Source organism: Bos taurus, chromosome 8, assembly GCF_002263795.3.
Source record: "Bos taurus isolate L1 Dominette 01449 registration number 42190680 breed Hereford chromosome 8, ARS-UCD2.0, whole genome shotgun sequence".
In the NCBI taxonomy this organism is placed as follows: Eukaryota; Metazoa; Chordata; class Mammalia; order Artiodactyla; family Bovidae; genus Bos; species Bos taurus.
In genome coordinates, this window is record NC_037335.1 from 10,617,209 (window position 1) to 10,632,015 (window position 14,807).

The 14,807-nt window shown below is 43.0% G+C and overlaps 1 protein-coding gene across 2 annotated transcripts in view; it reads right to left on the reverse strand.

Annotated features, from left to right (window-relative positions):
• ELP3 (elongator acetyltransferase complex subunit 3) overlaps positions 1-14,807 on the reverse strand; it is a 142,636-nt gene that overhangs the window by 25,163 nt on the left and 102,666 nt on the right. For both annotated transcript variants that reach the window (XM_059889293.1, NM_001130762.1), the window contains 1 exon segment: positions 14,548-14,629. In XM_059889293.1, coding sequence (XP_059745276.1) covers positions 14,548-14,629 — 82 coding nt within the window.

Consider the following 14,807-nt stretch of genomic DNA (forward strand, 5'->3'; position numbering starts at 1 on the left):
TCGTTAGAGTCGGACCCGACTGAGTGACTTCACTTTCACGCGTTGGAGAAGGAAATGGCAATCCGCTCCAGTGTTCTTGCCTGGAGAATCCCAGGGACGGGGGAGCCTGGTGGACTGCTGTCTATGGGGTTGCACAGAGTCAGACACGACTGAAGTGACTTAGCAGCAGTAGCAGCAGGAGGAAGACATAAAAGGTCAACATCATAGATCTTTAGACAGGCCTGTATGGGGAAACAGAGGAATATCCTCATGGAAGAGATGGCAGACAGAGGTCAGCTGCAGGTGTGGCCTGTGGGGCCTGCCTGCCAGATTCTGCTTAGGACTGAGTTAGGTGTAACTGTGCTGCCTCGATGGCTGTATGAAAATCTGGATATCAGGATTAGGACTAGAACCTTTGAATCCAGGCATGCCCAAAGAGAGTCCATCCTGGGAGAAGGCTAAATGAAGTTTCCTGTGGAAAGGGACTGGATGCCTATTAATCACAAGTTAATAAAAATGTATTTGATCACTTAGTATCCAAAGATAGCCACTACCAGATCCTGTCTTTTTGAGAAGTGGAATTTTTTTCCTTTTCCCTTTAAATCTGGGCTGGCCCAATGACTTAACCAACAGAATGGGGCAGAAGCCACATCGTGGCAGGTAAAGTGACCCTCAGGACTTCCCTGGTGGCTGAGTGGTAAAGAATTGGCCTGCCAATGCCAGAGACACAGGTTTGATCCCTGATCCGGGGAGATCCCACATGCTGCTACTACTGAAGCCTGCACGCTGAGAGCCTGTGCCCCACAATAAGAGGAGCAACCACGATGAGAGGCCTGAACACAACAACTACAGAGTAGCCCCAGCTCACCGCAAGTAGACAAAAGCCGGTGTGGCAACAAAGACCCAGCGCAGCCAATAAATAAATAAATAAGTAATAAAAAAAATAAAATGACCTCTTCTCTTTGAAGGTGGGGTGGACACACTGGCTCTCTTCTGAGACCAGGTTATTAAGACTAGGGCTTCCATCTCAAAGGGGCTCTGTCTCTGTGATCACTCTGCTGGGGGAAGCAGGCGGCCACGTGATGAGCAGCCCTAAAGAGATGGTCGCCCTAAGGAGGAACACTGGCCCTGAGACCAGCAGCCGGTGAGGAACTGAAGTCTGCCAAAGACCACACAGCGAACTTGGAAGTGGACCCTTCAAGCCCAGTTGAATCTTTGAAATTATAGTCCTGGCTGACACCCTAACTGCAGCTTTATGAGATGCTCTGGGCCAGAGGCACCCAGCTAGACTCCTTCTAGATTCCTGACCTATGAAGACTATGAAATAACTGTTGTTTTCAGTTACTAACATCTGTGGTTTTTTAAAAAATTACACAGCCATAAATAATGCACATAAGATGTTCTACAACTTATAAGCATCTTAGAGGCCAGCCTTCATGCCAGGAGAAGCTCAAGCATGTGGAGAAGAACCAAGGTGTTCACGTTGACAGTCTCAGTCGCGCACACTCGCTGCCGCCTAGAAGAGACTCCAGATGCGTCACCCCAGCAGCTGCCAACCATTTAAGGCACTGCAGCTGAGGCCCTCGACATCATGGAACAGAGACAAGCCATCTTCTCTATGCCCTGCTGAATTTCTGACCCACAGGATCACTGAACAAATAAAATGGTTGTTTTAAGTCACTAAATTTTGGGGTGATGTGTTCCTCTGTAATAAATGACAACTACTAATTATTAGGATTTGCAGTAAGAGCTAACAGACCACACGGGGTATAAATCTGGTGCTTCTGACTGGTGTACCAAACATCAGTGAGTCCTTTACCAAATGGACAAACTGAGTAAGTGGATGCTTCGGGAGGTAGTGAGGTACATAAGCAAACATTATCCTGTGACCACAAGCTAAAATCTAAATCCATCACCTAATGTCTTGAAAATGTGAGCCACTGGTTAGACAACAGTTTAAGCCAGGCTCGTGTGCCTTGACTTTGTGCCGCATGCTGACTGACACCCGACAGCCAGTGAAGGTTTACACGCTCAACGAAGACCAGCAGTGGGACAACCAGGGCACCAGGCATATCCTCCAGCTACGTGGAGTGGCCAAAGGGCATGTCCCTGCACGTCTGTCCCTAACAAAACGTGGTCCACTGGAGAAGAGAATGGCAAACCACTTCAATATTCTTGTCCTGAGAACGCCATGAACAGTATGAAAAGGCAAAAAGCTATGACACTGAAAGATAAGTGCCCCCCCCAGGTTGGTAGGTGTCCAATATGTTACTGGGGAAGAGCAGAGAGATAGCCTGAGAAAGAATGAAGAGTCTGAGGCAAAGTGGAAATGATGTCCAGTTCTGGATGTGTCTGCTGATGGTAGTAAAGTCCGATGCTGTAAAGAACAATATTGCATAGGAATCTGGGATGTTAGGTATATGAATCAAGGTAAACTGGAGTTTACATTGACATTTTAGGAATCAGTGAACTAAAATGGATGGAATGGGAGAATTTAATTCAGATGACCATTATATCTACTTCCTTTAGAAGAAATGGAGTAGCCCTCATAAGCAATAAAACGGTCCAAAATGGTTCGCTTCCAAGGCAAATCATTCAATATCACAATAATCCAAGTCTATGCCCCAACCACTAATGCCGAAGATGAATGATTCTATGAAGATCTACAAGACCTTCTAGAACTAACACCAAAGAAAGATGTCCTTTTCATCATAAGGGACTGGATGCAAAAGTAGGAAGTCAAGAGATACCTGGAGTAACAGGCAAGTTTGGTCTTAGAGTACAGAATGAAGCAGGGCAAAGACTAATAGAGTTTTGCCAAGAGAATGCACTGGTCAGAGGTAAAACCTTCTTCCAACAACACAAGAAATGACTCTATATGTGGACATCACCAGATGGTTAATACTGAAATCAGATTGATAATATTCTTTGCAGCCAAAGATGGAGAAGCTCTATATAGTCAGCAGAAACAAGACCAGGAACTGTGGCTCAGATCATGAACTCCTTTTGCAAAATTCAGACTTAAATTGAAGAAAGTAGGGAAAACCACTAGGCCATTCAGGTATGACCTAAATTAAATCCCTTATGATTATACAGTGGAAGTGACAAATAGATTCAAGGGATTAGATATGATAGAGTGTCTGAAGAACTATGGAGAGAGGTTCATAATGTTGTATAGGAGGCGGTAACTAAAACCATTTCCAAGAAAGAAACACAAGAAGGCAAAGTGGTCATCTGAGGAGGCTTTACAAATAGCTGAGAAAAGAAGAGAAGTGAAAGGCAAAGGAGAAAGGGAAAGATATACTGAGTTGAATGCAGAGTTCCAGAGAATAGCAAGGAGGGATAAGACAGCTTTCTAAAGTTAACAATGCAAAGAAATAGAGGAAAACAATAGAATGGGAAAGACTAGAGATCTCTTCAAGAAAATTAGAGATACCAAGGGAACATTCGGAGAAGGCAATGGCACCCCACTCCAGTACTTTTGCCTAGAAAATCCCATGGATGGAGAAGCCTGGTAGGCTGCAGTCCATGGGGTCGCTAGAGTAGGACACAACTGAGCGACTTCACTTTCACTTTTCACTTTCATGCATTGGAGAAGGAAATGGCAACCCACTCCAGTGTTCTTGCCTGGAGAATCCCAGGGATGGGGAAGCCTGATGGGCTGCTGTCTATGGGGTCGCACAGAGTTGGACACAACTGAAGTGACTTAGCAGCAGTAGCAGCAAGGGAACATTGCATGCAAAGATGGGCACAATAAAGGACAGAAATGGTATGAACCTAACAAAAGCAGAAGATATTAAGAAGAGATGGCAAGAATACACAGAAGAACTGTACAAAACAGGTCTTAATGACCCAGATAACCATGATGGTGTGGTCACTCACCTAGAGCCAGACAACCTGGAGTGTGAAGTTGAGTAGGCCTTAGAAAGCATTCCTACCAACAAAGCTAGTGGAGATGATGGAATTCCAGTTGAGCTATTTCAAATCCTAAATTTTGATGCTGTGAAAGTGCTGCAATCAATATGCCAGCAAATTTGGAAAACTCAGCAGTGGCCACAGGACTGGAAAAGGTCAGTTTTCATTCCAATCCCAAAGAAAGGCAATGCTGAAGAATGTTCAAATTACCATACAATTGCAATCATTTCATATGCCAGCAAGATTATGCTCAAAATCCTTCAAGCTAGGCTTCATCCAGTACGTGAACCGAGAACTTCCAGATGTTTGACCTGAATTTAGAAAAGGCAGAGGAAACAGAGATCAAATTGCCAATATCTGCTGGATCACAGAAAAAGCAACTGATTTCCAAAAAAAATCTACTTCTGGTTCATTGACTACGCTAAAGTCTTTGTGCATCACAACAAACTGTGGAATATTCTTAAAGAGATGGGAACAGCAGACCACCTTACCCACCTCCTGAGAAACCTGTATACAGGGCAAGAAGCAACAGTTAGAAAGTGAAGAGGAACTAATGAGCCTCTTAATGAAGGTAAAAGAGGAGGGTGAAAAAGCTGGCTTAAAACTCAACATTCAAAAAATGAAGATCATGGCATCCAGTCCCATCACTCCATGGTAAATAGATGGGGAAAAAGTGGCAACAGTGTCAGATTTCATTTTCTTGGGCTCCAAAATCACTGTGGATGGTGACCGTAACCATGAAATTAGAAGACGCTTCCTCCTTGGAAGAAAAGCTATGACAAACCTAGATAGTTTATTAAAAATCAGAGACATCACTTTGCTGACAAAGGTCTGTATAGTCAAAGCTATGGTTTTTCCAGTGGTCATGTATGGATGTGAGCTTTGGACCATAAAGAAGGCTGAGTGCCGAAGAATTGATGCTTTCGAACTGTGGGGCTGGAGAAGACTCTTAAGAGTCCATTGGACTGCAAGGAGATCAAACCAGTCAGTCCTAAAGGAAATTAATGCTGAATATTCATTCGAAGGCATGGTGCTAAAGCTGAAGCGCCAATACTTTGGCCACCTGATGCGAAGAGCCAACTCACTGGAAAAGACCCTGATGCTGGGAAAGACTGAGGGCAGGAGGAGAAGGGGACAACAGAGGGCAAGATGGTTGGATGGCATCACTGACTCAATGGACCTGAGTTTGAGCCAACTCCGGGAGATGGTAAAGGTCAGGGAAGCCTGCTGTGCTGCAGTCCACAGGGTCGCAAAGAGTTGGACATGACTTAGTGACTGAAAACAACAAAGAAGAGGATGAGGTGGTTAGACAGTATCACAGACTCAGTGGACATGAATTTGAGCACATCTCCTGGAGGACAAAGGAGCCTGGTGGGCTGCAGTCTGTGAGGTCACATGGAGTCGGACATGACTTACTGACTGGAAAACAACAACAATGTCCTGTTGGAATCAGAAACGTCCCAGCTAAAAGGCTCCATAATATCAGTATCTTGGCTGCCGCTAAAAAAGGCAGCATCAGTATTTTCCAGCATTATTTAGTTATCTGTTCACCCAACCGGCAAGAATTTGCCAAATCCCTGCCTCTAATTGATCTCAAAGAGAAGAGCTTTATCAAACTGAATGGGTTAGAGCAATGTCAAACACTCGGAGAAAAGAACAGTACTAATCACACGAATGTTACAGTGATAAGGAGTTAACACTGCGACGAACCATAAAAGAGCCTTTGTGACAGACAGCAGATGGTGACCATTGCAGGCTAGACTTCGGAAGGTGTCCTTCCTCAGAAAAAAGCCTGTGAAGCATGTAACAAAAAAGCAAACCTTTGTATCAAAGCTCCTAGACTGCTCAGGCATGTTCTTAGGGACCATGCACTCCAACTCTGTTCTTCTACCGGAGCAGAGTATACAACTCTCATTCCCAATATCCATAAACAAAGAGGAACAAGAATGGGGAGGAAAAGTCTACAAACGTATGTGTGTCAACTAAATTAGCAAGGTTATCTTGCCAGACTTTCAGGCACGCGTTTTGGCGACACAAGACTCAACAGCGCGGGCCTGGGAAGAGCAATAGCAACTTGCCACATCCTGTTGCTCCCATGCTGGCATCTCTCCTGGCATCACCAGCTTCTGCCCAGGAACTTGTGATCCTACTACACATGGACCAAGGTGCTGTTGTGCCAAGTTGCTTCAGTTGTGTCCGACTCTGTGAAACCCTATGGACTGCCAGGCTCCTCTGTCCATGGGATTCTGCAGGCTAGAATACTGGGGTGGGTTGCCATTCCCTTCTCCAGGGGGTGTTCCCGACCCAGGGACTGGACCCAGGTGTCTTATGTCTCCTTCACTGGGAGGCAGGTTCTTTACCTACAGCACCAGCTGGAAAGTGCCCCTGCCTAGGAAACTTCACCAAAAATTCAGTGGCCTGCAAGTTCCAAACAGTGGAAACTGACTAGTGGCCTATTTGGGAATATTTGAAAAAACATTAATTAATATAGTCATGTGATACCAACTGTGGGACAGGTCCAATGCACTTGATGTACGATATACTGTATAACTGGTACTGATTCATCTATAAATGAATAGATGAATAAACAAATAAACATCAAGTCAAGGAATAAAGAGTCCTGAAGTGAGCTATGTGACAATGCCTCCATAGTCCAGCTGCGATACAGACACCACTGAGAAAGCATTTAGCTAATGTGGTATCAAGCAAGAGAGTATTCTGTCATCAATGCTAGTCTGGCTAATAATGATGCTGAAATTAATCAAGTTTTTGTAGTAAAGCAGTATTTTATGTTGTACCTGTTGTTTCTGAAAAGAAAGGTGTTCACCACCACAGCACAATCCCACTGGAACATGCACCAAAAAAGGATTATGTATGATCACTGTTAACGTCGCAAAATGAATGAGAAAGAGGAATATATAGAACCTAGATCAAATTGCCAACATCCGCTGGATCATGGAAAAAGCAAGAGAGTTCCAGAAAACCATCTATTTCTGCTTTATTGACTATGCCAAAGCCTTTGACTGTGTGGATCACAACAAACTGTAGAAAATTCTGAAAGAGATGGGAATACCAGACCACCTGACCTGCCTCTTGAGAAACCTATATGCAGGTCAGGAAGCAACAGTTAGAACTGGACATGGAGGAGCCTCCGAGCTTCCCCGGCCGGCCTCCGGGTCTCGTGTACCCCTGGGCAGTCGACCCCCTCCTACCGGCCCGGCGGGACTGGGCCGAGCCGCGGGGCCCGCCGTGGCCCGGCCATGAGCGCAGCCGCATGATGCGTCCCTGCCTCGGCCGCTGCAGTCGCCGCCGCCGCCCCTGCGGATTTTTACAAAAAAAAAAAAAAGAACTGGACATGGAACAACAGACTGGTTCCAAATAGGAAAAGCAGTACGTCAAGGCTGTATATTGTCACCCTGCTTATTTAACTTCTCTGCAGAGTACATCATGAGAAATGCTGGGCTGGGAGAAGCACAAGCTGGAATCAAGACTGCCGGGAGAAATATCAATAACCTCAGATACGCAGATGACACCATCCTTATGGCAGAAAGTGAAGAGGAACTCAAAAGCCTCTTGATGAAAGTGAAAGAGGAGTGTGAAAAGTTGGCTTAAAGCTCAACATTCAGAAAATGAAGATCATGGCATCTGGTCCCATCACTTCATGGGAAATAGATGGGGAAACAGTGGAAACAGTGTCAGACTTTATTTTTTGGGCTCCAAAATCACTGCAGATGATGACTGCAGCCATGAAATTAAAAGACGCTTACTCCTTGGAAGGAAAGTTATGACCAACCTAGATAGCATATTCAAAAGCAGAGATATCGCTTTGCCAACAAAGATCCCTCTAGTCAAGGCTATGGTTTTTCCTGTGGTCATGTATGGGTGTGAGAGTTGGACTGTGAAGACAGCTGAGTGCAGAAGAACTGATGCTTTTGAACTGTGGTGTTGGAGAAGACTCTTGAGAGTCCCTTGGACTGCAAGGAGATCCAACAAGTCCATCCTAAAGGAGATCAGTCCTGGGTGTTCTTTGGAAGGACTGATGCTAAAGCTGAAACTCCAGTACTTTGGCCACCTCATGCAAAGAGTTGACTCACTGGAAAAGACTCTGATGGTGGGAGGGATTGGGGGCAGGAGGAGAAGGGAACGACAGAGGATGAGATGGCTGGATGGCATCACCGACTCGATGGACATGAGTTTGAGTGAACTCTTGGAGTTGGTGATAGACAGGGAGGACTGGTGTGCTGTGATTCATGGGGTCGCAAAGAGTTGGACATGACTGAATGACTGAACTGAACTGAATGGTGTGCATTTCATTAAGGGAGTATTAGGAAATAATTTGGACTTCCCTGGTGGCTCAGATGATAAAGAATCTGCCTGCAATGCAAAAGACCTGGTTTGATCCCTGGGTTGGAAAGATCCCCTGGAGAAGGAAATGGCTATCCCAATTCAGTATTCTTGCCTGGAGAATTCCATGGGCAGAGAAGCCTGGTGGCCTAAAGTCCACAGGGCTGCAAAAAGTTGGACACGACTGAGCAACTACAGGGAATGATTTATGAAAAAATGTAAAGGGATAAATTATTATGAAGTTAGAAAAGATGAAGCAGTCTTTTCCCTTCCTTCCTGAGAAGTCCTGTATTAACATGGCCCATACTGGTTTGCCTTTGGCAAGCTTCCTGTGTCCATTAGCAAATAGGTAAGCCAAAGTGAGGAAAAGTTTTCCAGGCATTGTAGTAGATTATGAGTCCATTACCAGACAGATCTAGTTACAAATGTGCCCTTTTTTTCAACTAGATGATAATGCAAAGCACAAAACTACCTTTACTTCCAACTGAGGGAGATATGTGCAGCCTGGAACACTGGCCAATGAAACAAAATAATTGTTACTTTTTGCCCAAATATTATCTTGTTAATCAGTGTTTCTGGGGCACAAGACCATTCATTTCAGTTCCAGAAAGCCATATCAGACGCTGTAAGTCTCAGGCACAATGATGTTTTTCACTAGTTGGGATTGTAGACATGCCTTTAGAGTCATGTGACTCTGAGCTCCATGATCTAGAATAATCATATCCCCACGGAAACTCAGTTTGCTCATCCTATATTTAAACTCGCTTCCCCTGCCCTCTTCTTTGCCTTTTTAATAGGCTGAAACAAAATGGCTATTGATCTCTGACTTCAGTGATTTCTGTCATCAAACAATCTGATATTTTCCTCATTTCTCATCATCGTTTGATCCGTCAGCCTGGTGCAATTCTTGGCCAATGGCCATGTTAATTTTCTACTTGAAAGAACACAAATAGGATACTGCTTGTGACGAAGGTAGTGGGGGGAGCTTAAGGAATAGCTGTCCGTCTTGATGCATAGCAATTAGCCTGGCAAAATGAAACAGGAACACGATTGGATCTGAAACCTAGCCAAAACTGCCTAAAGGAAAAAAGGTCATTTTGTTGGCGGTATTAAGTGGCTTTTTAAATAGTGGCTACTGACAGTTATATTTGCCCTTTCAAAAATGGTACGGGCAGTGTGACATCAGAGATCTCCAGTTTCCATGGTGATTATTAGTGATGGCATTTCAAATGTTATGGTTAGGTTCTACAGTATAAATCTCTGCACTTGACACTATAAGAGAGGGAAGAGAAAAAAACTGCTTCATTGTAACATTTTTAAAGGAGAGAAACTGATCATCCAAGTAGATAAACATCATGGCTTTTAAGTAAATACAATTTGTTCATCTTAAACAAATGAATGTTGATAGAAGCAATATGAGGAAGTTGATGAAAGATACTATAGCACTTGAACTTAATAGGGACTAATTAATTGCTTGGGTATTTAGCAGCAATTAACTATTATTTCCTGCCTGCATATTATTTCATAAGCTGATTGTTCTCATACTAGTGATTAACCCATTTTTATATGTAGAAAGATTATTTTCTCATGCTGAAGCAGCTAGTCCTGAGTTAAGAAATAGTCTAAGTAGGGAAAAACCTGTCTTCCTCTGCAGTTACGGACAAGCTGCAGGGTGAAGACTGAGTGAGCTGCTCTGGTCCACGTGAACATCCCTCAAAGGCAGGGCATCATCTCCTCCTTCTTCTATCTGCCCTCTCAGCCCTAGGCCCCTGCACACAGGAGACACTCCAGAAATGCAGCAATTCTGGTGTTAAGAAATTCATTATTGCTTTAATTTAACATTCAGAGTTGATGGTTAATTTGAAAACACACAATTTACCAAGACAATTTTATATACTTAGGCAGAATGAATAAACTTAAAAGTCACTCTGATGGACTTCCCTGGTGGTCCAGGGGCTCAAACTCCACATTACCAATGTAGGGGGCCCACATTTGATACCTGGTCAGGGAACTAGATCCCACATTCCAGAGCTACATACCCCAACTTAGGGGAAAAAAAAAGATCCCACATGCCACAAGGAAGATCAAAGATCCCATGTGCCGCAACTAAGACTCAGTACAGCCAAATAAATATTAAAAAAAAAAAAAAAAAGACACTCTGAGACAGTGTTTCATTTGATGTTGATAAATGGGTTTTCAATTTTCTCATGTAGCTATCAAGTTAATCTTTTATAAATCAGCTGCAAAATACACAACATGGACCTTTTATAAACAAAATATATTGAGACAACAAATAAAAAACAATTTGTGTTTTAATATGGAAAAACAGCATATATGGAATCTTTCTGACTAGTCATTCAAATCAGATCTACTGTGTAGTTAGTCATATTGTCCAGAGGCAGAAGACTATAAATCCAAGTAACAGAAACAATCTGCTGGCAAGATAAAGGGAAATCATAATGAATCAGAATTTAATTAAAAGAATTCTACACAAATGCATGCCTCTCACAGTCAGTGTAACCAGAATGATAAGTGATCCATCTCTCCCTTCTTCAAGCGACTAGTTATGCCAGGACAGAATATCTAGGCTAGCACTGTGTATGAGTTACACAAAAGCCTACAGACCAGAAGGATAGATTTACAAATCAAGGGCAAGGTAAGGAAAAGAAAAACAAACAAGCCAGGTAGGACACAGATCACAGAGTATCGCCAGATGGGACTAAAGTGGACAGGCATCCACTTCCTTTCATAGACAGGATTAGCGACCTACGGGAAACTTTATCATCATTTCTATCATCAAACACCCAAACTGAAGGAGACTAATTACTCATGAAATTAAAGGGTCTCCTGGTATGGTTTCATAAAAGAATCTACTTAATATGAAATCAGTAAAAACACAATTGATCTTGTTGAGAACTAAAAGAGATGAAGCTATTTAAGGGGCAGATTTCTAGACTGTTAGAATGGCAAATGATAACCCAACACACTTATTTTTAGTAAAGAAATAAAGGTCCATGGAGATTGGAGCAACATTATTCAAGATGATCACAAGGAGAGCTGCCGTCAGTGCAGGAACAGAATCAACGCCCCGGCCCAAGCGTCTCTTCTTACACATCACGTCTAATGAAGTACTGTGAATAAATGCAGCACCGAAGCACCAGCACTACCATAAGATTTTCATTCTAAGGATCACTTACGGAGAATAACTGACTCTTTACAAAAAACTAATTAAAACACACACACACACAGCATTGTACTTAAATCAGGAAGACCAAAGTCAACTGAACAAATAAGGGAAGGAAAACAACCAACCAAGAAACACATTATGATTAAAAACCAACAAGAACACTTTAAATCTGCCCTCCTTGAAGTTCTGAATAATGGACACCTCAGGTATCTAATTCAGGAACTCAAACAGAACACTAATATGTTACTAAATTAGAGAAATACAATGCATCACACACAGAGTAAATGTTCTTAGTGTTTTCATCTGAAGGGGGATCAGATCTTGGGTCAAACAGAAAGTCAAGGCCCTAGATGGATTCTTCAGTACAGGGCACTGGTGAGGGCTCATAGATCAGAGACAGGAAGTACCACTTCCTCCCACAGGACTCACCTGAGTACCAAAAGCGCATTTCCAGGGCTGCTCCTGTAAAAACCTGCTGGCCATGAGAAACCCCTGTACAGAAATCCAGTAGTCTACCTGTAACAGCTAATAATGAGAAAGGTTCTTCCCTGTTATTTTTAGCAAGTCTCTTCTTGCTATTTTAAAAGTTCAACAAGCAGATGATCTGAAATTGAGCTATTATTTAGATTAGAATAATAACCTAGAAAGAGCACAGATGCTAATTTCCACTTAGTAAGACACTGTTCAAAAAACAGAAACCGAGGTTCTTACAGGTAACTGAATGTGTCCCTGGGCAAATCAGACGCTCCTCTCTGCATATAACATTTCAAAAAAGAGAGAGACAGCATGAAGGCAAATTAACTAAAGCAGAGAAGTGACAGAATACAGATGCCCTTCAGTTTTAAAATTCATCAGGTTCCCACGATACCAGAAAATCACACAGCTGCACATCAGACTTAGGGAATGCAGGCACTGCCAGGGTCACACAGAATACCTTTACCTTAGTGATCTGAAACAGAATACTACATTTGGAAGAGAATACTAAAACCTCGCTACTCAAAGTGTGATCTGAAGACAATCAGAATGGTCCTACCAGGAGCCAGTTAGACACCTAGGCCTTCAGGCTCCAACCCAGACCCAACGAGTCAGAATCTGCACTTCAACAAGATCTCCAGATGATTCACAAACCCGTTAAGGCTTGGAAAGCACGGTACTACTGAAAACACTGACAGTTCGCTGGCAAAAGAGGCCAGCTGAAATTTCAGGTGATTCACAGATGCACACCTATAATGAGCTCTGAGTCAGTCTGGCCCTTTCCTGGTACTGGGGAAGGTTGACTTCTTGTCAACCACAAGCTGAACAATTGAGAAGTAAACCTTTTTTAATTACAAATACTGGCAACCAAGCAGGTGAGCTTCATTGAATTCCCACCTCTTTACAGGGTTTAAGGTAACAGAAAAAACACAAAGAACAGACTTGTGGTTGCCAAGGCGGGAGGTAGAGGATGGATTGGGAGTGTCGGGCTGGTAGACGTAAACTGTTACATTTAGGAAGGTCCTACTGCATAGCACAGGGAACTATATTCAATAACCTGGGATAAACCATAATGGAAAAGAATATAAAAAAGAATTATGTATGTATATAACGGAGTCATTTTGCTGTACAGCAGAAATTAGCGCAACATTGTAAATCACCTATACTTCAATAAAAAATATTTAAGATAACATAGAAAAATATAGAGAGCTAGCAGTGTTAAAAAATGCTTTATTAATCTGTCTGGAAAATGCCAAAAACCACAGCCAGATTAAATAATCGATTAAGTGAGCCTGGGTCATTACATTTTCATAACTGTAATCATTAAAATCTGGGCAAAGGTATTGATTTATTGATTGGTAACGACTGATTTTTTTTTTTTTAAGTTTCATTTAATAATGCTGGAGGGAAAAGTAACCTGAATCTTGATCAGGGCTTTCACCATGTTAGCTGCTTACTGAGAAGAGCAAATTTTGTAAGGGTATGACACTGAAGAGTACAAGTGAATGGGTGTAGTCATGTTATTTTTTATTCCACTTACACCAGACTTATCTTTTCACGCCCATTTCCCCCAATCACCTGATGTCCTAGGTGAGGCTAAGGGGAACACTTCCAAAAAAGGGAAGAAATCTGTTCCCCAGGAACAAAGTCATTGAAAACAATTTTTAAGGAGTAAGGAACTCTGTCTAGAAACATCTTGTACTAGCAACGACGTTCTATTTTAATTTTCTGAACAATACTCACAATTACCACATTAACTTATGATTTTCTTAGATTCATTCATCTAATTTCATTTTCCCAGACAGAGTAACTGGGCAACGAAGCACAAGAGACCATGAGGAGATAGGGTACAGGAGGGTACCATGAAGAAAGGGAGCATGAGGAGATAAGAGAGACCATGAGGAAGACAGGGTACAGATTACTCATCTTGCCACCAAAGAGTGTCTGCAAGCTCTATTCTGCCAGACTGCTTACAGGAATTTTCTTTGTGCCAGAGCACCACCAGTCTTTCCCTATTTGGCTCTGCCCAATTCTGAATATAATAATCATAAACAGAGGCAAGAGAGGCCTTGTTAGGGGAACCACTGACTAAAACCACCCACCCTGGCCAGGCCTGAATAGTAACCACTTGCATGAGTTCTATTAAATAAGAGATCCTGATAAGGAACGCAGAGATAACAAACTACCATGAACTGGAGGAACTTAGGAAAGGTCAAAAGGAGAGTGGAGACATCAGTTTATATGTCTACCAAACTCCCAGAATCCTTCTCGCTGGAATCCATCTACGCTGAGCGATGCGTGCACCTCCAGGAAGGACCCTGAGTCAGAACAACGGGCCAGAGGCAACCTGGAAACTAATCCCATCACCATAAAAGCCGAGACTGAGCCACGCGGCAAAGCAGTCCTCCTGGGCTCCTTACCCTTCTGCTCTCCACCCAGGCGCCCGTTCCCAGTGAAGTCTCTTGCTTCGTCAGCATGTGTGTCTCCTTAGACAATTGATTTCCGAGTGTCAGACAAAAGCCCACTCTTGGGCCCTGGAAGGGGTCCCCCCTCCTGCAACAGCCTGAGATACTTTTAATTGTGGTACCAAGTTAACAATGTGAATGAATCATGAACTTTGCCCTCCCCCTATGCCTACCCCCAGTTACCTGATATAACAGCTATTTTCCCAGATCCATGTTCTTCTCTGGCTATTCGTTCTGCTTCCTCCATCAGCAGCATGCCAAAGCCCTACAAAGAAGCAATAAAGGGGGTTAGGGAACTGTGAAGGAGAGAAGTCATTAAGAGGGGTCCATAAAACAAGAAGGCTGATATTTAGTAGCTGCTAAACTCTTTAAAAGTGACAAAAACCCATTTATAGGCATAAGGAAAGAAATGATTCAATTATACCAAAAGTACTCAGTGGCAG